This window comes from Coptis chinensis, chromosome 7 (genome assembly GCF_015680905.1).
Source record: "Coptis chinensis isolate HL-2020 chromosome 7, ASM1568090v1, whole genome shotgun sequence".
Taxonomy (NCBI): Eukaryota; Viridiplantae; Streptophyta; class Magnoliopsida; order Ranunculales; family Ranunculaceae; genus Coptis; species Coptis chinensis.
In genome coordinates, this window is record NC_141462.1 from 36,332,063 (window position 1) to 36,355,829 (window position 23,767).

Here is a 23,767-nt window from a genome sequence, read left to right on the forward strand (position 1 = left end):
TAGACACTACACCATCTATCATTTTGGGATAGGATGTAGGTCTAGTTGTTCTTCCTAACAACCTACCAAGCCAACCACAAATATTCTCCCTCACATGAGATGAATTAACTCCCTAAAAGGGAACTTAGCTCATGATCCTTGGGATGATGAATTACAAGTTAGAAGAACAAAAGAGAGAGAAAGAGGAAGAAGAAAAACTAACTAAACTCACTTGTTTTTTATTTATTTCCTAGAAGAAAACCAAGGTTTCCTCCATTAAAACTATTACAAGCTTTTTTTTACAAAACTAAAAACTAAATAATAAGAATGACTAAGAAACTAAAATAATACAAGGTAAGGAAAAGAAGTCAAGGGAGTAAATGGAGTGCCCCTCTTGTTTTGTTTTCTTCTTCATTTTTGAGACATCTCATTTCCTCCCATGTGAAACATCAAACCACATTTACTTCATTTTTATCCACCACATTAAAACAAAGTGACACCTTGCCTTTTTTTCACTATTAACACCTAATCTAATTAATTACATGCAAGGTGTCAACTTTGCACCAATAATTTGTCATTTTGTCTTGACATGCTCCATGATTGATGACTCATCCAATCTTACGGGCTCAGATAGTGGGTCCTATGCAGTCCATGGCGGTCCGGTCTTTGGGCAATTTTACAACTTCCCCGCCTATCGTAGAGTTCATCATACGATTGTCCGAAAGCAGCTCACTTGTCACATTCGAGTCCCGGTTCAAGAGGTAGGAGCTTCGAAGTTTGATGCTTCTGTGCGGATTTGGAAGAATTTATATACATGTCGTTCCTCGTGCTTTATTGCAGGTTTAAACCATATTTCCATGTTTACTGCAAATACCTGCGAAAGTATGAAAACATTTTTATTTCATGATTATTAAACACATAGTTAACCAAATTTATATGTATCAAGGGGGTTTCATAATACACTTTTGGGTGTTTACCAGTTGTGGACGGTTTTCAACTTTTTATTTAAATAACTCAATATGCACCTTTGGATTCTTCAATTTCCTTAGTCTAGGAGATGATGTGGTAGACTGGTGCTTCAACTGAACAGGCTCGTCATTCAATACAACATGCACATTTGGATTTTTCAATCTATTTATTCTAGGAGATGATTTGGACATTTGGTAGACTTGTGCTTCAACTGAACAAATTCATCCTTCAATTTAACATGCACCTTTTCCTTCATAGCAACACTTTTGCCTTAACATATTTGAACAACAAATCTTGCAAAACTTTTTTCCTTAATAACCCATACATTCATAGCTTTGGTTGGATATTTCTCATGTCTCTTGATCATGTTTACATAATCTGCTTCATGGTTGATTCTACATGCATGGGTTCTTACTCATCAAGTACCGCAATGAAAACTCCATTCTACTATTTGAACAATCATTTTCAACAATACTAACGAAGCCTTCATACGATACTGTCTTACAAAACACCCTCAGTTTAACCTCACCACCAACATACCTATATACATCATGTTTGTCGATTTTCATTTCACCCCCGTAGTAAAATAGAACTTCTACTACCTGAAAACAAAAAAAAAAATAAGTTTTTTAAAACAGTAAAAGCTCCCACCTTCCAAACTGGGTTCACATTTATGGCACAAAATCTACAATAAATACTAGGTAGTAAATAATTAATAGTAAACAAAATGAAACTTTTGGACCACCTCCAAAACATATAGTAGAACCACGGCAGCAACAACCCATGCAAAACAACATATATAAAATAAGAAGAAAACAAGAATAACATTTAGAGACTCTAACCTTGACCCTTGTCGAAGTGTGTGTTCTTGTTTTCTTCCATTATTTCTTAAACAAAACGAAAAGGGGGAAGACAATGAGAAAAAAGAAGAAAGTATAACAAGCTTTTTGTATTTTTTAGGTTGGTACAAAGTTTGGGAGTGCGGAAACCGAGGTATAAGTTGTCTGCGTGGCAATGACATAAAAGTTGCTGATAATTGCTACCTTCAATATGTGATAGTTACTTCTCTACACTGAACAAAATACTATCATTTTTTTCTTCTAATTCGACCTTAATCTAACAGTCCGGATTTTTTAGTGCGAATCTTTAAGATCATCTTGTGGTGTATGTTGACTGTAAGGTCATATCATGTGGGAGAGAGAGTGTTGCGGGTTGTGTAAGAAGAGAGAGAGAGTTTGTCTCCCAAGTACAAAAGGCAAAAGTGTCAAATTTTTGTTGAATTGGTAAAAATTGAGTGTTTTGCATAGGGCTGGTTTCAACCAATTCAAATTTATGTTGAATTGGTCATCTTGTGGTGTATGTTGACTGTAAGGTCACATCATGTGGGACAGAGAGTGTTGCGGGTTATGTAAGAAGAGAGAGAGTTTGTCTTCTACAAAGGGCAAAAGTGTCAAATTTCTATTGAATTGGTCAAAATTGAGTGTTTTGCTTAGGGCTGAAAATAGTACGGGCCGGTTTCAACCAGAATCCGACCATATCCGAATCCATTTTACCGGATATGGTTTCTATGTTTGTGATTAGAAACTGACCTGAACCCGAACCATTTTAACAAGATTTATATTTTGATGCCTAAAAATTAATTTATATTATACATTTATATATAAAAATCATTAAAATAGTGTTTTTTTTTGTGTTTTTTTAATGGATATGGATATCTAAAATCCGACCCGAATCCGGATGGATCCTAATATGGTAAAGACGTTTGAGTGAGAATCCGACCCGAATCCACTCCATTTCCCGCCCTAGTTTTGCCTGGATTGAGAAGAAATGAGATTTTTCTTGCCTTGTATAGGATATTACCCTAGTTCTTATTCCGGTGCCTTTGGGATTTTATTGATATTTGGTTTAGTTCATTTTATCGAAGATTTTATTGATATGGTTTCCAGAATCTTAAATGCTGAAACTTTTAGTGTATTGAGACCTCAGAAGACTTGTTCTTGAATGAACTGTTTTGCTCTGAAGAACATATATAGTAGCTAATTAACTCCAATAATTTCCTCAAATGCGAAAAGGTTACGCTCTGCACTTCTGTCCAGAGCAATGTGTTGTTTTGTAGCAGGCTTGATGGAAATCTACTTGTGTTACCGATCACCACAACCGCAACAAATAAATGCAAGGAATTAGAAAAACATTGCTTTTATCAGCTGGATCAAACTTGATTGCATACTATAACAAAACCAAAATCAGTTAATCGAAGTATTTCCATTACCATGTACGGAGTATTAGTAAAGATTAATTCTACATGCGGACAAAGACACAAACTACAACTAAGACACAAACAAAATCAGCCACGCGCCCACGCATTCAACCAAATTTGATGCTCTCTGAGTCTCTAACTACAGCTAAGACGTGTTATCTTCTTCCCAACACGTACTTCTCATGCAAACCTCGGAACCTACTATAAATTCCCCTCAGCTCCTTCTCCAATTTTCAACATTCAACACAATCTACCCCGTCCATCATAATATTCTTGCTTGCATACCCACTTCAATCTAGAATGGCTAGTCTCAGAATCGTAAGTGCTGTTTTGCTAGTTCTACTAGCCTTAGCAGAGGCTTCGGTTCACAGAACGATCGTCACCCTGGCTGAAGTTGATGATGAAGCAAACACTTACCAATCCGAGAGGTGTCATAGGCAGCTCAGCCAGATGAGGATGGACTCATGCAGGCAATACCTACAACCCTACATGATATTGCGCAGAGGCGGAGGCAGAGTTCACAGTGGAAGAATGCAACAATGCTGCCAGGAATTAGAAGAAGTTAACCAAGAATGCAGGTGCGAGGCTTTAAGACAAATGATGCAACGCATGGAAGGTCGATATGAGGGCGAGCAACAGATGGAGGAGACTGTGAGGAGAGCACAGCGACTTCCCAACATGTGCGGGATGGAACCACAGTATTGCAAAATCCCTCAACGTGGATACTAGACTAAGGGTTAAAAACCCCTTATATAGTTTCTATGCCGTGAATGCTAATAAAAGTCACCCTACTGGCTCTTTGGGAGCTTAGTGAATAAGGGCTAACAAACACATGGTCGTGTGTTCTATAGACACTTTCTAAGCAACTAGAAATAAAGTGAGGATCTTTTGTTTTTTGCACTTTCATTTCTTTGAAGTATCATCTTCTACGCTTCTTATTTTCTTAACCAGGAATCCCAATTAACTAATGTTATTATGCACAACCGCAGACTCTGATATCAAATCATCAATCAACTGGAAAGGATATGATGTACAGTGAAAACGATGAAGTAGCTAGGAAAACTTAGAGACTAGCTCAGACCAGATGTGGTTCAGAAAAATTATATTAGTTATCATCAAACTGCAATGCCATCATAGCAAAGGTGAGAATACATGAAAGATCATCCTCACTTGTGGAGAGAATATATAATGTGGGGTGTTGGAACTTTGAAGTATAAATTAGAAGAGAGAATAAGTACTACTGAGTAAATACATGAGAGTCAATTGAGTGTGCTGAGTTATATAAGGTTTGCTTTACTTCAATTTGAATATCACTACAAACTAGAAAGGTATATGTTCTGCCTCATAGTGTTCTTGTTCTCAACGTAATTCTTTTAAGTAGGGGGAGTGGAAGAATTTAGGTGAGATAGTGCTTTTGAATGGGAAAAGTTCTCACTAAAACGAACTAATTAACCAGTACAATATTAGCCTATAGATAAATTGTGGGAACTATTTCCACAGATCGAACACGCCCTAACCATGTTTCTGATGCATTTTTATATAGATGGTATGTCCTATGGGAAGAAACTATGCTGAACTTTTAGTTCTACTTTTGTAGTATAAGATTGCTTGCTTGCTTGCAAAAAGCAAAAATAATCAAGGTTCAGATCAGGTAATCAGTCCATATGCAGTAGAACTGTAGAAGTCTGTCGGCTGGTTCACATTAGAAGCCTGAATGCCACGCATATGAAATTCAAACAATCCCTACTTAGAAGATGGATCCAGGAATATCTGAGAAAGTCGGCCTGGTAAAAATTTCTCAGTAAGCTTAATGGTGAGGAAAAACCCCAACCATTTTAATGTAGCTATTATATCTACGAAGGGGAAAGCATTCCTATTTGGGTCTATCATGATTCATGACTCAGGAGCCACATCAAACCTGTTCTTTAAAATCACACTTCGCCAATTTAAATGTTTTTCATTTCCTACTCTAATTCCAAACCTAACTGAGAGTTGCAATCCTCCATTATGAAGCAAATGTAGTGCTGCAGCCAAGAGACATGCCGCATTCAGATATGCTTAAGGATCCAAAAAGTCAGACAATGAATTGTGAAAGAACAACAATTCCATTAAAAAATAGGTGTAAATTTCAACAATTCAACTAAACCAGCAAAACATAATAGATAGCAGTTTTACAATTGATCCCTTCATATAAATATTAAAAATATATATAACTAAACATATGCAACTACACAGCTTCACATAGCTTGCATTCTGAATCTCTCTGATTGAATTTTGCTCTAACTGGTCTCTCTCACCTTGACTACAGAGGGCATAAGATGGCATATAGCAAAATACCACCTGCACAAGGAAAAAAAGGAAAAAGAGAGACCGGAGATAATAAAAAAATGCTACGTGAACATTTAACGCAGTATTTGACAAATCTCTGCCCCCATTGCAAATAGTTTACATACGATCGCTTGATGCATGTTGAGATATGCACTCATGCTAGCCTTGTGGCTTCGAGAGTGTGGTTCAGTCCACGAAACCACAATGAAGCATCTAATGGCAAAAGTAAAATCAAGAAAATGCTGCAAGAAATTTTTGTAAGTTTCTGGCAAAAAAGATGCAAGTACAGGTCCAACCTTACATACATGATTCTGGAATGGTTTCAAGGTACACTGACAGGTAGCAGTAAGGAAAATTGATCGAGCATACCACAAGTAAGACTCGAGAAGTCATTTACAGGATAAGTTAACTACAATATTAACTTAAACTCGCATCCTTTTTGTCTGGTTACCATCTTCAGTCTTTCCCTGCAAATAAGAGAGAATAAAAATTAATTTAGATTTACCCAACAATTACAAAAAAGAGTTCAACGGGAGTGAATAAGTTTATATTTTAAAAGAAGTGAAAAGGAACATAATTGTAAGTTTGTAACAATTAAAGGACTGGCAATATGACGATAACAGATTAATGCCTGTACAAGTCATCACTTAAGTGTCAATTTAAAGCATAGAAAGTATCAATCAAATGCTCTAGAAACTTAAATAGCAGTTGAGCCTGCGGAGAAAATAAAATTTTCCATACGAAAAATTGGCATATCATTATAACAACCAGATAAAGGCGGAAAAACAGGGGTAGAAATTAGAAAGGGAAAGAAAAACAAAAACAAAAACAAAAAACAACAGGCATACCCCGTCATTTGGCCCATAATCATCATTGGGAACCACTGTAGACTCGGATCTGCACTTAGCATGCACAATAGGACCTAAATGAGACCTATCCAGGCCTGTTGCTGATCCATCTGGAGCATTCATGTACACAGCACCTCTATACATCCACTCTTCAGTCTCATCACTATAGAAATCATCAAAAGGTTCCCCACACAGAGCACATGCGCTCTGATTCTCATCAGCAGGCACAGCTATCACCTCGTCATCCTTCTTTTCTATTACGGTTTCACTAGGCAAAAACCCTGGAACCGCATCACTTCCCACAGTCTCTGCCCCGCTTAGCCACAAACTCGTATTTACAAACCATTTACGAGAAGGTTTCTGCTTACGGTTTTTAGATATTCGATTTTTTGTCACATGCCAATCCATGTGAGTGCTATGCTCTTCTTGGCACTTAAAACGTAGACCACATGTCTTGCATTGTCTTGGAAGATCAGCATACAGAGCCTTTATGGAAGACTCATGCCGCACTTTAAGAATGTCAGCATTGAAATCAACTCCTACAGAATCCTGAAAAATTAAACTTGTTTGAGACTATGTAGTATGTATACATGGAAAAAACAACCAAACAAACAAAAAAAAACAGAGCTAAAGTATTGACCAACATACCTGTGGTGCTGTCAAGATTCCTTGAGCAATAAGAGAAGCTAATAGATCTGAATATGGAACGCCTGCAGCTTGCTGAGACGCAATTGGACCCGCATTTTGAGATGATGGTCCCATGTGCAATGAGGAAGGTGGGGGGCCAGGTGGTAGAGGAGGTCCTGCAGACCCAGGTAACTGGAACAAAGCATTTTGTACACCGTACATGGGCATAGATGAAGTTACACCCGGTAATCTATTTAACGGCATTGTATTTATCAGACCATGATGCCCGTGATTCAAAGGTTGGTGCACTAACGGAGCTGAAATTGGTGTTACAGAATTTCCTTGAGGCATAGATTTAAGCAATTGTGGTTGTAAAGGACCCTGGCTTTGATTATTCAAATAAGTCAAAGCGGGCAATTGGTTAGGCAGCTGCACCAGCTTATGTGAAACCCCCACTTTCCTTTCTAATGAATCAAACTGCTGAGGCAAAATTAAGGCTTCATTTGCACTTCGATCCATAAGTGGCTTGTTAGCATCAAACAAATCAAACTGGCCATTTGTGTGATTTTTTTGCAGAAGATTAGGCATGGAAAGCAATGGATGAGATTTGTTTGCATTTACTTGAGCCCACATTTGTGATGACATCGGAGGAGAATAAGGCCTTTGTCCGTAATGCTTCTCATCCCGCGGTGCTCGTGGCATAGAAGAAGAAACTCCTGAGTTATCAACCAGAGACGTTCTCTGAGCTGCTGACACATTTCTTCCAGCTAACACATAGGGCATATTGACTTCTGAGGACTGGGAAGAATGTGGATGTCCATTCCAGGGCTCTCGAGAATAATTAAAACCTTGAATTTGAGGTGCATTATTTCGATTTCCAAATCCACCCATAGAGTTTGTGCCCCTACCACCAAGGGAAGACTGCAAAAAAAAAAAAAGGCAAAACCTATGAACTTGAGCAAAAAACAAGAAGCCTTTTTCTCTGGAATTACAAAATGTATAAAAACTACAGTAACTATTCTTTAGCAGATTGGTAATCTACTAGATATAATTGAAAGAGAGACATTTAGCAATACCAAGCGGGAGTCACAAACTAGAAAATAATAAACACGCTTCTAGACACATGGAATTTGACTATGAATCTAACAAAAAGGAAAGTCTACATACAAAAAACAATAATCAGGAGCCATACATCCAAGTTTGAGATCCCATCGTCAGAAAATATGGCTGTATCATCCACCGCAGGAAGCTGTTGCCTGGGCCAATATCCCGTTGTGGAATCAGGTTCTGAAAGTGAAGCAGCTGATCGTCTAAACCCAGCTCTTGTACTGATATTCCCAAGAAAGAGATTGGCTGGCGTTAGATCATTGCTCCTACTACGATCGGCTAATGTTGGGCTCATAGCCTCCCAAACATATTCTTCTTCTTCAGTGTTCTGCCATCTTCTAGCAGTTTTATCACTACTAAATCCATTTGCATCAAGTCGTTCGTTCCTTAGAAGCTTCCCATTAAGGAGGCTTTCTCCTCTGTCGTTTCCATAAGCATCAATCAAAGCTCTTGGTCTTTGCCGGTCAAACTCACTCTTGAGACTGGTGTCTACATGAAGATGGTTACTCTCTATTGGGTGTTTCAGCCACCGTTCCCTCCACTCTCCATCCATTTTGTTCAACGTTTCAGGTGCATATTCGAATCCACAACGTGCTGGCAATGCTCTTTCAAAAGACCTATTAGGAGAATTGTCCACAGTATACCCATCATCTAAAGGAGTTAATGACTCAGGCGCCCCAACTCTTGAAGGAGAAGATGGTCTCAGAAACCTGTAGTTTGATGAAACATGCCTATGAGCTCCACTTATAGTTGTCCCAGAAGCTAGTCCAGGTGACCCTACTCTTCGGAAGCCAACCTGTTGGGGGATGATCTCAGCATTATCTGCATCATACTCACCATGACCAAACACAGGCTTTTGTCCATATCTCTGTAGGCTCGACGATAACCCCAAGGCATCATGACCTTCCTACATAAGTAAAAAAGCATGTGCACAATGTAAAAGTTAATTGCAACAGATCTATCCATGTGCAAAAAACACGTGTAGATCCTTGTTATATGCAAATAAACTGGCAAACCAATACTGAATATAACAAAAAAGGCATCTGAAGGAAATATTATGTATTTTAAGTGAATATCCACATGCTCAACTATAATTTATAATTTTAAATCAAGAATCGGAAACAACTAACAAGTTAAGACTTGAAACTGCATAAATTCCAATTTGTAGAAGCTCAAATTATGCTGAACATCCCAAAAAGCCAGAGTCCAGATACTGTTTATTTTCAACTTAGTGTTATAAAAACCAAACTTTAGTCCTCAACTAACAGATATCTACAAAACTCCTCAAGTGGCGTGAACACTTCTGGTCCTGAGTTTTATGACCACCATGTAAACCAAACCATACCACTATCAACTTACAATTTCGGACCCCCTATAAGAACTTGCAATTTCTCAAAAGCAACACTGCACAATGCACATAAATTTTGGCCTCACCTTTTAAAATTGACTGGATGAGCAAATGACTGGATTTCAGTGATAATATCATTCTAACGAACGTTATTTCAAGGATTCTATCCTAGTGTACAATTACAATAAAGTTAACCACACTATAGTGCTAACACGATGGTCACACTAAAAACGATTGGGTGTAAAAAATTACAAACGCTATACTATACGCATTGCCACAATATAAATGTACACCTCAGACCTGGATGCTTAACAAAAAAAAAAAATCAGGAATAAAAAAACTAAAGAAATAAATATCAATAAATAAAGAACCGCAGATCTGGAAGGCCAGCATTTTCGAGATGGGCATAACGCTCATATTGTGCTTCGACAGGTATTTGCACCCTTAGTTTATCGTTTAAAAGCTTCTAATACGTGATTGTAGTTTTGAAGTGTTGTCTGCTCCTACCACAGGCCATGTTACAATGAGTTCCACTTGGAACTAATTAAGCTTTTAAACATCAACTTATTTGTTTATAGATTAAGAATTATTTTTTACCACAAAATTAGGAGCTTTTGTCCCTGAAATAAAAAGTTTCCCAAACCAGTATGGAAGTCAGTTAATCAAAGATAGAATCAACAATCAAGGACAATTGTCCAAAACAACCTCATATTGTACTCCTTTAGATTTTAGAGTAACTAAATTGTCACCTGGTTAATGTGGAGAAGAATCAAAAAACTTTTTATCTGGACCAGAACTCAATTACTCAACTATGAACAATTACTTCTACTGTAGTAACAATTAAATATTATAACTTGTACTCACAAAATGTAGCATTGAAAACACTGAATTAGCATATTCTTGTCTTTCAAAAAAATATCTGATTGATTTTTAAAGTGATATCAGTCTTAACATAAACAAAAAAAAATATCCAAGTAAGAGCAGATAAAAAGATAACTGAAGGATGGGTGCGGTTCCAGTCCTGTATATATGCACACAGGTATGTTCCGTAGTTTGAGTGTCATCTCCAACTAACTGTACAGCTCCCTCTAATTGAAGCATGCCGAGATGCAAAGAAGAAAAACATTCACGGAACTTAAACTTACCACAGTAGCATGTTCGTGTTGACGCCTTGCCTCCAAGTATTTTGGATTGACATGTATGCCATGGGTAGGACGAGGTGAAGGAGATTCAGAAGATCTCATAGATGCCGAGCCAGATGATTGATGATTCAAAATAGGAGAAAATTGTAGCTCGACTCCGATTTTTCGAAGTACTGAAGATGGGAATACAGCTGACCACGTCCCGAATAGGTGGCGCATGGATGGACGCTGGTTAGGATGAACTTGTCTGTATGCTTCCACAAACACCTTAGACATGGATAAACAGGAAATATCATAAATATAATATTGTTGGACAATATGTGACAGAAACGATTAGGGGATATAACACATCATACATTATATGTCACTAACCTCAGGGAGGCGGGCAGCGAAGTGTCTAACATACTCGCTGCCAATGTTCTTTACTATACTATCCAGAAGATATAAAGAGGGTAACTTCTGGTCAACGGGTACCTACAAAATTCAAAGTCCTATTACAAATGATGAAATGAAAGACATAGCTATCAACAGAAACATACCGCAATGAAGTGTGTGTAATAAGAAGATGTGGGTGAGCAGAAGAAACTTAACAGGGTCAATGGTGAAAGAGAAGTGCGGAACAAAATACGGAAATCACTACTTCCTTAATGACTCATATGAACGTGTTATAATATAATGGTACTTCCAGGTTGTTCATGGTGGTGTCCCCAATCTCAACCCGCTAGAAGCAGCCCAATTAGAGATGCTTTTTTTTTATTCTTGTATGGCAATTAAAAAAACAAAGGCTTTGGGCAACAACTTGCTTGTTATAAATGTAATCACAAGTTCTTTTTAATTTATTTTCCTAACAAAGCAAAAAGCTTGAAATGATTACCAAAAAAATATCATTCCAAGCCAAGGCAATAAGAAAGTGGTATGCTACCAATGTAGATATTGTTTGATTTGCATAATGAAATCAAGTGCACCGAAAGATTAAATTGGAAGCTGAGCTTGTGTACTTGTAAAGTTGATCAAATGCCCAAGTGGTAAAGATAGTGGCTTCAAGATAAATTAATGAGGAGTGTTAATATAGTTGAATGTTTATTGATATAGAGATTCTTAAAAGACTTATTAGATCCTCTTGTTCCTTACAAAGTAAAGAGACATGCTCTATTGACAAGTAACAAGAAAAATACCTGAATAATCCTGGAACAAATAGCATTAGCAATCCCTTGAGCAAAATGTGTTTGTTCACCAGCAATAATAGTAAGTTCAGTAATAATAGGCTTTGAATTAAAAGTCAATTCAGATAAAACCAATTCATAAACCCGTACAAATTCCTCGTCCGTTAATTCTTCTTCTTTTAATAATGATTTGAATTTATCTAGTATTGGGGATGATACTGGTTTTTGAATTAACGTTGTTTCTGTCGTTGGCATCTCTCTCCTTAAGCCACCTTAGTTAATTATTTTTTTTTTTATTTATTAAAAAAAAAAAAAAAAAAAACAATTCCAAACTGAAACAGGTTTGTCTTGAAAACTAGAAAAAATAAATAAATAAATAAAACTGTGTGAGGAGAAGGAGTGAGGGAGTAGTGGATCGTAGCTACACTTTTGTCTGTGGTCCCGTCTTTTCGAAGATTCTCTTTATTACTTTTAGGATGGGGAGCGCTGGATCATACTTAATCTTTTTTCTATTGGGCCTCCTGCTGTAGTTCAATAGGCCCATTAATGTGGGTTTTGCTTTGTGTAAGCCCGTGTCCCCTAATTTGGAACAGCTAAACATGCTGATGTGTCGGTATGTGAAATGTGCCTGATAGCTGGCAGTAGGGTGGGGCTAATTACTCTCTTGCTTCCACTCCATTTTCAGGATGGTCTTACAGAATTCATTACCAAGTGAGGAGAAAGTCAGCCACAACTTGAAGGTTTTCCTTAGCCTATATTAACGACAATACAGAATGTAGCTATCTGATGCATTGTTTCAGAACGTGTATGTTGTTCTTGCCCACATGACCAGTTTCTGTAAAGCTCAGAGAATTGTCCTCCGGACTACTGTATTTTCTTCTCATTTCATATTTACTCATCTATAACTTTTTTTCCTTAATCGAATGCCCTTAATGTGGACAACACAGAGCCGGCTCAACCCCCTAGCAAAATAGGCAGCTGCTTAGGGCCCCGCAGCCCAAGGAGCCCCAATATAATTCAGCCCAATGCTTTCTTTTCAACCTACAATCGTTTTTCTGGCCCTTATTTAAGAGTTAGATAATGTATATTGGAATCTATGAAATAACGTTAGATAACTATTTGTTTCCCTCGCCTTCTACAACGTTTCTCTCGCGTTCTCTGACCAAAAAAATTCCTCGTATCCATTGGCATTTGCCGTTCTCTGACCAAAAAAAATCTTCGTATCCATTGGCATTTGAACTTTGCCTAGGGCCTCTGATTGTCTTGAGCCGCCCTCAACATCTAATAATCTCTAACGAGAGGCCTGATTATGCAGTCAAGTATTTACCATAAAGTTTATACAAATTTAAGGGATTAAACAAAAACAAAGTAAAATGAGAATGACTGTAAAATTTTGGTTTCAACTGTTTTGCTTCAAAATTTACAACAAAGTCATTCCAACCAAGAAGATCTCAAATACTTACAAGTCGGTTATAAATCGAGTTGTAAAGAGAGCGAGAAAATATGTATTTACAGTGAATCCCTCGTATAAATAAAGTCCAGTACCTGGCATTTGGATTCCTATTGAAACCTCCATCACTGTTTTTTTTAAAACCTATGGGATCATTACTTATTCATTTTAAAAAATCACTAAACTGTCGGGGAAGTTTGCAGCTTCAGACCATGGGATTGGCCAGGTAGCACTTACATCGTGTTTCTCTATTCCTAGTGATCGTAGGCTCTGTTTGTTAGGGTTGGAAAATAGATAAAGAGAAAAGGACATAAGCAAAGCAAAGCCAATCTGTTTAATTTAACCACATAAATGCATTTCCATGGGTGAAGAATTGAAGATGCCCACAAGAATGTTTCCAGGCCATCAAACAGATCCCTAGTTCGGGATATGCAAAGGACATAAGCAAAGGCAATCTGTCTAATTTGCAGAAAGTAGAAAGAACTAAGCAAGCGAAGTGGCTGTTAGATAAATATATATATATAAACAACTGTCAGTTAAAAAGATTAAATGTGTTCCTCTCCAAGGTTTTCTAGTCCACCACATAAACATTCATACTCCTCACTGAAACGAACTTAATGGAGTCTTCTTTATAATAATACAAAGTGCGAGAAAAGTCTCTCCAACTGTTAAACCAACTATCTCGTATAGATGTAGCTTCCAATTTTGCAGCTCATCGAGAGAAGCATGACCCATAGGAAGAAGAAATAGAAGCCACTGCGAAATATCACCGCTGTAGCCTTGCTCGACAGTGTGTTGCCCATTGGTTCAAAGGAGCTGCTGAGTAGATTCACATTACTCATTGTCATGCCATACGGAAGGAGAAGGTCTGCATTTCCACTCTTTCCCAATGACCAAATCTTATCGTTATCAATAAGTGTCATGCCACTTATGTGGATCATCCCTGCTGTAACATGAACTGAACTGGAAGAGCGTGCTGCTGAATTCTGTCCGAAGGCAGCATTTTTCGTTGGAAGCTCAGCTGCAAATGCAGTAGGAGCAGAGATAGATCCCAGCATGCGACTGACCTGTTTAGCGATGGAACCATCCCAACCTTTATCAAATTGGACATCTGCACCACAAAAAGATGAAGAGACCCTGATGAGATAGAAAGGCAAGAGAAAGGAAAAAAGAAAAGAAGTTCTGAAACTGAAACCTATATATTCAGTATTCACCCAGCAGAAAAGTTTACTAAGATGGAAATCAACTATGGAACACCAGATTTATCCTTTTATATCCCATTTGACCCAAATGCAAAACAGAAGCGTACAAAGTAAATTAGAAAAATCACAATCCAAATCAAAATCGCAACCTGCTGCAGTCTTTGCAATTACTGGCTTTTGCTCAGAAGAGGAAGCACCTTCCACATTTGTTTCTGAAGGCTCAGGGAATGGCAGGTGAGCATGCTCGTTTCCAGTATGCACCTGCTGTCACATCAACAGGTTAAAATACAGTTCGTACAAGTGATTTCTGGTGCTGGAAAGATTTAATGGCATATCGTTACCTCCCCAATTAGGGCTGGTTGCACCATATTCGGAACCCCAACTTCGCCAAACTCAGAAGCATTGAAACTTAACATTACGTCATTGTCATAGGCATCAAAGTAGTTAATGTACTCATCAAGCATTTCAAAAGGTGATTGATCTGCATCAAAAGGTTTACGTTCATCAACTTCTACAAATGATTCATCAGTAACTGGTGGATTCTGAGGTGCATCGAAGTATGTAAGCTTCCCATCAACAGGGTCCTGAGCACTGTAATTGTCATCTGCAGGATTCAGGAAATCCTCCAATGCAAAATAATCATTTTCATTTGGTGTCTGATCCATCTGGAACTGTTCAGGGAAATTGAACATTTTCTGATCAGGCAAATCCAGTATGCCATCATTTTGACCTGTGCCAATCAAAGCCTTTTGATCATCTTCAGAGGAGCCCTCTGGGTTTCCCACGTAATTACAACCATCCTCGCCATCATTGCCTATCAGAAGTTCATTAGGAGCTGTAGTTGCCACAGCAAGATCCTGACAACAGATTAAAAGATATTCAGATTACACTCAAGTCCTACATAACTAAGGCTGTCTTTGAAAAAGTGGAAAGTTCAGTGGACAATTCTTATTTAACCATGAGACGTAGCCTGAAATAAATGAATCAAAGACAATGATCATTTCCATATTTGGTGGAACATGAAAATTTCTCGTGTTCCGTTGTTCGATTCCAATAGTTTTCTATGGAAATATTATTTCGTTCTTTTGTTTTTGTTTCTTTCTTTTATTTTTATTTTAAAATGCCAATGTCAAGTATAATTGAAACCATATAAGATGGACACCCCATATTTCAAAAGTAACCCGTGTCAGATATGCATCCACGTGTCCCGGACACATATTGTATGTAATATACCTCAACTTTTGACATTTCGCCATGTCAGACACTTTGTATCCGTGTTAGATACAGTCATTCAGACACACCTATCCGTATATGACCAATGTTATTTCCGCTGCTTGCTACTTTCTAAGGGAATGTTACGCAACATCGAATTTTTGTATTTTCTATTGAAATATTATATAGCACCAACACAAATTTTGTTGAAAATATGGAGTGTCGCTGTTACATTGACAGGAAATGAAGACATACCAAGGTTGATTTGACTTTCAAAAAGGGGAGGATCCAACAGAAAATTCCAATTATATAAAGTATAATATTTCAAAGCTCAAAAAACTTTTTCTAATTGATAACAAGCATTTAGTCTATTGAAAAATGACAAGGAAATTACATCAACCCCCAAAATCTAGCCTATTCCAAGACCAAAAAACTGAAGAAAAGGAAAACACATACCCTCAATATATTAAAAAGTAGAGGGAAAAAGACAAAGGGAGAAAAAGAGATAAAAGGTCATGAATACCACCACTCCTACACCAGATTCGCTCAGGCCACCGTCCTCAAGCCCCTTCTTATCCCACCCCTCTTGACTCACCAGCTTATACTCAACCATTGGTCGAACCCAACCTCACCTTCCCCTTCCGATGAAACAATAGTTTCTACTTCCACCAAATCCTTTTTGGTTGAGTTCAAACCCTCTTTTCTAGATGCTTTCGAAACAACAACCCTTCCCCACATTCACCACCACACTAAAGCTACGCACATCCTTTAAGCTGCTTCCCCTGCTGTTATTCTGTTCTTCTTCCCCACATGATCTAGATCAGCTCCTGGACCCTGATCCATAAGCCCCACAGCCACCTGCTATGAAAACTCTCTAAGCCCCAACTCAAATGCAAGCCATCCTTTACCTGTTTTCTTCTTCATAATCACAAAGGTTGCCAATGTTTCAGTAAAGCCACACGAATTGAGATCAAGAACTTCTTACTAATAGAAATTCTCATCCCGTCCAGAACTAGCTCAGATATATAGCAAATCGCCTCGTTTATGTGGAATAAGAAACAGCCAAAGAAGATTTAGATAACAATTAAGAGGAAAGACAATGAGAAGAGAAAAAACAACCCTGAAAACTCTCAAATATTTTAGATCCAAAAGTGGCAATATAGAGAGATGGGAAGAAGAGACAAAGTGAGAAAAGAAATTACTGAGGGAAAGCAAAGGGGAATTTTAAAATTTTCAAAAGGACAAAAAACAGATCAAAACTTGTAAACCACCCCATAAGCTTTCTCACAAATGTGTAATCTGAGCTGCAACATGTCTATCTACCTCTGAGGAGCAATTCTAACCAAGAGCCACTGCAGATGGTAAATATTTCTAAACCACAGGAACATAAACAACATAAGCCTCTTCTTAAGCCTTAAAAGTGACAAAACAATTTCTCATGGAATAACATTCTGATTATTCAATTCAAACACTTACTATTAAAAGCAGAAATGAGCTGACAAAGCCAGCTCAAAGCTTAGGCCATTGGCGAGTATATCTCACCTACTTTTGTCCCCAATCCATCTAACATGCTATATGCTAGCCATGGGTTTGCAGCAAAATCAGCTAAAAGCAAAACAAAGAAATTAAAAATACAATTTTGAAACAATTGATGTCTTGCCATGTCTAATTAATTGTCATAGATGTAGTTTTCTTTCAAGAGGAAGACTAAGATGCTACCACTTTAAGCAAATTGATTACAATGCCACTGATATGTCAACAATAACCTAATATCACTAACTGCTATTAGGTAAATCTCTAGCCAATAGATTATGAAGGATCTTTAAGCATATTAGTCAACATGTTCGGAATAAATAAATTACCCACTTTTTAGTGATATTTGTATCTAATCTGACTTTCATTATTCCAACAGAATATCATCCTCTTGCTAGGTTCTGTTTACTCTTTTTTGTTTACAACACGCACTTAGAAACTTCCTCCTACCCACATAGATATCAACATACACAAGTTTCAGAATATCTTAACTTTCCTATACCAATCATAATTGGTGAAAAAGCTATGCACCTTCATTTCAAAAGTTTCCTCTGGAAGCTAGAATATTAAAAAATGAGCTCATTCATTGTGAGCATAATGAAGATAAGTTGGGGATCAACCCAGAAAATTTTAGTCGGAGCCTAATCTTCGAACTGATAATGTCACCCTCCGCATAAAGAAAAAGGAGTTAACCAAAAGCAACCCCCCCAACACATATATTAAATGCATGTATGTATGTGGCGCACATGGATAGCGACTAGGATATTAATATAAATGATGCATTAGTGTGCATATAGATATGAACATGACGCCGAAGAATCACGAATTGGTTGCTTGTGAGCCACTACGGTTGTTGTGTGTGACAACCGGACTTGAAACTCACAAATTTGAGAAGGGAGATGACAAGTTATCGCTTGTAATCACCCTGCAAATAATCAATAACAAGAACACACAAAGAGAAAACCTTTCTCACACAAACATCAGGCCATGGTTACAAAGGCACTCCATAATCTAGATATTGAGTAAGATCTTTATAAAAGCAATGTAGTTTTTACTAGTCACTGAATTTGGATAGTTCTCATGTGCTAAACAACCCAATGAGACAGCACCAAATATATATATATATATATATATATATATATATATATATATGAAATTTTAACTTCAAGGTATCTATTTCGTGTGTCAAACACCAAAAATGATTCCCCTTTCTACTCCAAGTCACTAAAAGATACTTTACTAATCACTGCAAGAGTGAGTGCTGAAAGAATACCAAATTTTCCAAGGGCAATGGTTTTCCATGAGTAACAAGATTTCCTTCCAAACCAAAGTTCAGTTCCTTATTAAGGATTATAATTGGTGGGAAAGATCTCCAAGCAAAGAACTCACCTGGGAAAGAAAATCAAAGAACGAAATTCGAGGAGATAGTCCTGAACAGGGAAGACTTAGGGCACTTACCCCATAAAGAAAGTAAAAGGAGAACCCACCGCTTTTCCTACAATATTACGCCCACTGTATATGTCTTGTCTTCCCAACAAGAAAGCACCAACCGTCGAAACAAGAGACCCAACCTCCAATCATTAAGTTTCTACAAAAGACTAGGTTTAGGAAGAGATTGACATTATAATAACCATGGCAGACCTTAACATCGGACCCGACGAAAACAAGTGGTCTTGAAAGAATGAGGCTTAGCTCCCGTATTCCTAAACATCTCTTCCTGTCACCATTCCCCCAATTTGATATCCAAAAATACCTTAAAAATGGATAGGGCTACCATTATGTAAGTAGGGCCATAGTTTAATGTAACTTTCAGGGGTAAACCAGCTATAAGGAGTCCACCATTCGTAACATGATTGTCTTGGTTTGGTACATCTCAAGATATTGCAAAGAGAAGCTGTCCCTCTGATAGAACCGTTGTGGATAGGATGTGGTCATGTCTGGCTTAAATTAGTCTTTTTCAAATATTTCCTTTTCTTCTTGTTTGTACAAGTGAGTCTCTCTCTCACACCAACCTTCTTTTTATGTATAAGAAGCTGCTTCATCAAAATACAAATACAAAAACAGAAAACAAAAACAAAATGAAAAGGGAAAGGGAAAGAAGGGGGTGATGGAGACTTGGGGAAAATGAAAAGCTAGCCATCACTTCCTATTAATATCAGAATGTAACATCCTGGAAGCATGTTGGGATACTTGGAATAAACCAAAGAAAAAGGGGTGGTAAACAGGAACTAACAAGAAAGTCCGTTATTGGGATTGGGGAGATCAAGCATGTTTCTACGTACGCGATACTCACACACTCATTAGAAGGACTTGATCAAGGTTGATGATTCTTTCAAGTACTCATAATAATGACTTTCATCTGTCCACCCTCCTGTCTTAGCCTATATCTCCTTCCAAGCTTCTCTATCATCTAGCATCTTTAAGATATTAACCCTGCTCGTTTCAACATTAGGTCCCCACACTTTACCTAACTCCACTCTTTCCTCCTCCTCCATATGCATGTCATCCTTTGAAATATTCTCCCTACGAGGCAGCTGCACTATTGACAAATCCTTGCCCTTCCTCAGATTGGTAGCTCTATCTCCCTTATAATTTCATGAACTCTATCCCTCTCAAGCTGCACTGCCTCCAAAACCTCTGTTCTCATTTTGCTCTCCCTGGCTGCCCTAACGGGCCTTCTAGTCTTTGTGCCTCCCCAAAAGTTGCTCAAGACTTCACTTTCCCTCACATCTTCTTCTTGTCTTACCTCAGACGGAACTGCTTCTAGTCTCTCAACCATCTACGGATTTTCTTCATGAATCTTGTATCTGAAAAACGTTTTTGTACTTATCACACTCTAAACTTATTTCTGAACTGGCCTTCCTGATGGTTGCCTCAGATTTTGGTCTCTCTCCTTAATCTGGACCTCTGAGTACTAATTGGTAGCCATAGGTTTGGGCCTCCCACTGAACTTCCTGCCTCCTGAGCGCAGAGTCTTAAGTTCTAAATTGGGCCTATTATTGGGGCCTTCAAAATGTTTTCACCCAACTCAGCCAACTGGCCCTTAACTTATCCCACCTCAGTTCCCCAATTTCAATTTTGAAACTCCCAAACATCACTGTCTCCCACCACACCTCTATTCCCTTAACCTGTCTACATACCTACCTGCACATTAATATGAGACAAAGCATTGCCTCATAAACCATTTGATTGTCCACCAATAGTATGGCTATCTCTGCCACAAATTCTTACTTTTGGTTTGAATGCAAATGGGATAAATTTCAGGAAACGACCATTACCCATCTCCATCCTTCAAGGTGCAAGGAGATTGAGCAAATAATCTTTTTCTTCCACATGCTCAAAAGAACAGTACTGTTCACCACCACCACTTTTAAGATGGGGTGTAAAAGAACTAAATCACTTTCAGGTCAAAAGTATGAACACTCAAGACTTTTTTTTTTTTCTGAAGACCGTCAAAGATGATGCTATGTAATTATAAATGCTCTAGGAGAATTCAGTTCAACAATTCCGCAAATGGAGGATCAGTTGGTGGTTGTTCTTCAAACCAGTCTCCCTCCTATCCACACATCTTAAAATGGGTCACTTGAGTTATTTTCTTTTATAAGAACTACGTTAATAAACTCACGACATGTGTTAACATGCCTTTTCCAGCTCTAAGGTCTTAACATAGAATACGACAAGTATTACAATCTACTAAGCTCATTTCAAACTTAAAATTGAGTAACAGAAGTACTGCCTCAAACGTAAAATTGAGTAATAGAAGTACTGCCATCTCAGATTTTAGGAACCACACAATCTAATTTTCCAGTCAGATTATTCTCTTTCATAGTTGGATTGTTCGTGTGTGCCCTTGAGAACTATTATATATTTGCTAGTTGATTGTGGAAAATATCAGACCGTACTCCTGACCAAAGAAGATTACTGTACTTAGGCTTAAAACAAAATTAAAAGAACAGGGAACTTCTTTACACCTTAGAAGTGCATAACCCTTTGAGAAGTCAACATGCAAAACTCAACTATAAACTTTAGGCTCTAAGAAGGTTGAAGGAAACTCAACACACGAAACAGACTCCAATATCAGTTTCCTAGAAATAAAGACTTTTCGTTTTTATTATTGATAAGGAATTTTATTAAAATTAATCAAAGTTGATTGCATATTGCTGCTACTGCGCCTCATTTAGAGGGAGAGCAAGCACAAGCTACAAAGAGGAGATCCTCTCATTCTACAGGAAAGCCAAATACATTGTAGCCCAGCCATTTTTCGTGGTTAAACTAATGTCCCAAAGACTAGTCTCATTAAGAATAAAATCCAATCCATTGTAGCATTGGTAGTAGTTTGGTACTGTAACAAGAAACACAGTCATCTAACAAGACCACCAAATAAACTTGAATCAGTAGATTTCATACAGATCACTTTATCAGGAATGAAGGACTGAAAAAAAAAAAATACAAATAGCAAACCTGCCGTGGTTGAAATCTTAAAAGTGGACCACTTGAATTATATTATTTTACTAAGATCTACAAGATTAGATGAAAGACTGGGTTAAACATTAGTCATTTAGTCTACTTTTGAGTTTGAGAGTAACTTTTTGCTAGGCACTAGAAAGCCTTTTCCAGCTCCCAGGTCTTAAAATTGAGTATGACAAGTACTACCATTCTACTGAGCATTGCCATCTACTGAGTATTACCATCTTTGGTTGATACGATAGCATAGAATACACTTGGCTTCACCTAAAACTTAAAATTGAGTAGGACAAATATAATCATCGCAGGTTTTAGGGACCACACAGTCTAATTTTCTAGTCAGACTATTCTCTTTTATAGTTTCAGCTCTTGTTGGTGTCCTTTCAAGATATGCATATAATATAGGATTATAGGTAACTTTGACAACTGGTATCCATTTGCTATTTGATTGTGGACAATATCAGAGAATACACCTGCTCTGAGAAGATTACTGGTTTTTCAACTAATAAAATTATAATAACAGATAATTTTGTGGTCATAACCCTTGACAAATCAACATGAATAAAAACTAAACTACAAGCTCTAGACTCAAAGATTAAACTAAAAACGTGAAACAGACTTTAATATCAGTTCCCTAGGAGTAATAAAGTTTTGTGATCAAACTGCTATCACAACGCCTATTTCCACTTACAGTTCAAATCAAATTCATCACAGCATTATCACTACAACAGTATACGCGAAGCCATATACCCTACATACCACTTGACAACAAAATGCAGAAAAACAGAAACACATTAAAAAATAAACAAAATCCAAACCTGCTGTGCTTGAACATATTCATCAAATCCATCCAAAGTGCAATCATGATCAAATTCACTTTTCGGAAACACAACATTATTATCATCCCACTCTTCCTCAATCAAAGGCGCACCATAATGCTCCCCATTCTTTGGCCCCGGTCCACTTTTCCTAAACACCCTACACAACACAAATGCATCCTTCCCCACAAAAAAAAAACCAACAAAACAATAAGAAAGTAACTAACCAAGCTTAACAAAAGTAGAAAAACAAAGTATTTTTACTATTACCTGTGCAATACCAGCTTGATTCAATAACTCCTCGTCAACGAGACGATATTCATGCATGACCCAATTAGTTCTCTCCCCAGTAGGAGCACGACCAATATGAAAAACAAGTGTTTTCTTCATACCAACGAGACGTTCGCCACGTTTAACAGCTCTATCTTTCCCAGTAGTCTTCCAATACCCTTGTTCAGTAGCTCTATTAGTTCTCCATCCATTCCCATACTTTTTATCTAATCCACTAAAAAAATACCACTCCAAATCCCTACTTTTCAACCTCGAACGATCTTTAATCATAATAAATAAATCATAAATTCATAGTTAAAATAAATAAATAAATAAAAGGGTATATTTGTAAAAATGAGTAATAAAAAAAAAAAGGAAGCTGACCTGGAAGATCCCAAGGTTCGAACTTGTAAATATCGATGACGGAAATAGCGTCGATGCGGAAAGGTTTGTTGAAGATTTTGCGTTTGAGGTAATAAATAACGAGTTCTTCATCAGTTGGGTGGAAACGAAAACCTGGTGCTAGTGATGATGAGTTCGAACCTGTTTCTGAAGTTGGTGATAGTGATTTTGCGCCCATTGATTTGATTCACTGCAGAGAAACCAAAAATAAGATTTGAGGATGAAGAAATAAATGAAGTTTTTTTTCTTTTCTTTTCTTTTGGGGACACGTGTACCTTTGTGTTAGGTAGTTATGGTGTGATTGAGAGCATTAGAATGAAGGAGGGTGGTTTTTTTTTTTTTTGGAGTTTTGTGAGTTGAGCTAGATTGTTGGGTTTCTTTTTGGGTGATGGGATGTTGACACGTGGATTTATGTTTATAAAGACTGTTAGATGATGGTGATGGGCCTCGATGTCTGTGTGGGAGGAGATTGTGGGATGGAAAAAGTCTAAAGTTGATTTTCTTAGACATTGATATAAAAGTTGGGGAATGATGTGATCGTTTTTTTGTTTTTTTCGCTATCCTGCCTCGATGTCTGTGTGGGAGGAGATTGTGGGATGGAAAAAGTCTAAAGTTGATTTTCTTAGACATTGATATAAAAGTTGGGGA

General features: G+C 37.5%; 3 protein-coding genes across 6 annotated transcripts; 1 reads left to right on the forward strand and 2 right to left on the reverse strand.

Moving 5' to 3' along the window:
- Positions 1-3,505: 3,505 nt before the first annotated feature.
- Positions 3,506-3,934, forward strand: LOC147487333 (2S sulfur-rich seed storage protein 1-like). Its single transcript, XM_086574013.1, has one exon. It carries the CDS (start codon positions 3,506-3,508, stop codon positions 3,932-3,934), a length of 429 nt encoding a protein of 142 aa, XP_086430139.1.
- Positions 3,935-5,291: 1,357 nt separating this feature from the next.
- PCFS4 (PCF11P-similar protein 4) lies at positions 5,292-12,160 on the reverse strand. 3 transcript variants are annotated; one of them, XM_086571811.1, is made up of 7 exons: positions 11,781-12,158; positions 10,978-11,079; positions 10,609-10,872; positions 8,201-9,022; positions 7,030-7,929; positions 6,382-6,930; positions 5,292-6,000 (listed from the first exon to the last, which is right to left on the reverse strand). In XM_086571811.1, the coding sequence occupies exons 1-7, from the start codon at positions 12,021-12,023 to the stop codon at positions 5,956-5,958; spliced, it is 2,925 nt and encodes a 974-aa protein (XP_086427937.1). In that variant the 5' UTR covers positions 12,024-12,158; the 3' UTR covers positions 5,292-5,955. The 3 variants fall into 3 exon arrangements, with proteins under 3 accessions (XP_086427937.1, XP_086427939.1, XP_086427938.1); XM_086571813.1 differs by having other exon boundaries at positions 10,962-11,079; positions 11,781-11,919; XM_086571812.1 differs by lacking the exon at positions 10,978-11,079 and having other exon boundaries at positions 11,781-12,160.
- Positions 12,161-13,702: 1,542 nt separating this feature from the next.
- On the reverse strand, positions 13,703-23,441 carry LOC147487335 (NAC domain-containing protein 53-like). 2 transcript variants are annotated; one of them, XM_086575312.1, is made up of 7 exons: positions 23,395-23,441; positions 23,102-23,309; positions 22,718-22,998; positions 22,448-22,627; positions 14,762-15,277; positions 14,570-14,684; positions 13,703-14,329 (listed from the first exon to the last, which is right to left on the reverse strand). In XM_086575312.1, exons 2-7 carry the CDS (start codon positions 23,295-23,297, stop codon positions 13,896-13,898), a joined length of 1,722 nt encoding a protein of 573 aa, XP_086431438.1. In that variant the 5' UTR covers positions 23,298-23,309; positions 23,395-23,441; the 3' UTR covers positions 13,703-13,895. The 2 variants fall into 2 exon arrangements, with proteins under 2 accessions (XP_086431438.1, XP_086431439.1); XM_086575313.1 differs by lacking the exon at positions 23,395-23,441 and having other exon boundaries at positions 14,570-14,681; positions 23,102-23,369.
- Positions 23,442-23,767: the final 326 nt, after the last annotated feature.

Coding starts and splice junctions, on each gene's coding strand:
- LOC147487335 (XM_086575312.1), bottom strand. CDS start 23,297: ATGGGCGCAAAATCACTATCACCAACTTCAGAAACAGGTTCGAACTCA. Junction 22,999..23,101: donor CGAACCTTGGGATCTTCCAG/GTCAGCTTCCTT, acceptor TTATGATTAAAG/ATCGTTCGAGGTTGAAAAGT. Junction 22,628..22,717: donor ATCAAGCTGGTATTGCACAG/GTAATAGTAAAA, acceptor TTTGTGGGGAAG/GATGCATTTGTGTTGTGTAG.
- LOC147487333 (XM_086574013.1), top strand. CDS start 3,506: ATGGCTAGTCTCAGAATCGTAAGTGCTGTTTTGCTAGTTCTACTAGCC.
- PCFS4 (XM_086571811.1), bottom strand. CDS start 12,023: ATGCCAACGACAGAAACAACGTTAATTCAAAAACCAGTATCATCCCCA. Junction 9,023..10,608: donor AACACGAACATGCTACTGTG/GTAAGTTTAAGT, acceptor TTACTTATGTAG/GAAGGTCATGATGCCTTGGG. Junction 6,001..6,381: donor ATTATGGGCCAAATGACGGG/GTATGCCTGTTG, acceptor TCTTATTTGCAG/GGAAAGACTGAAGATGGTAA.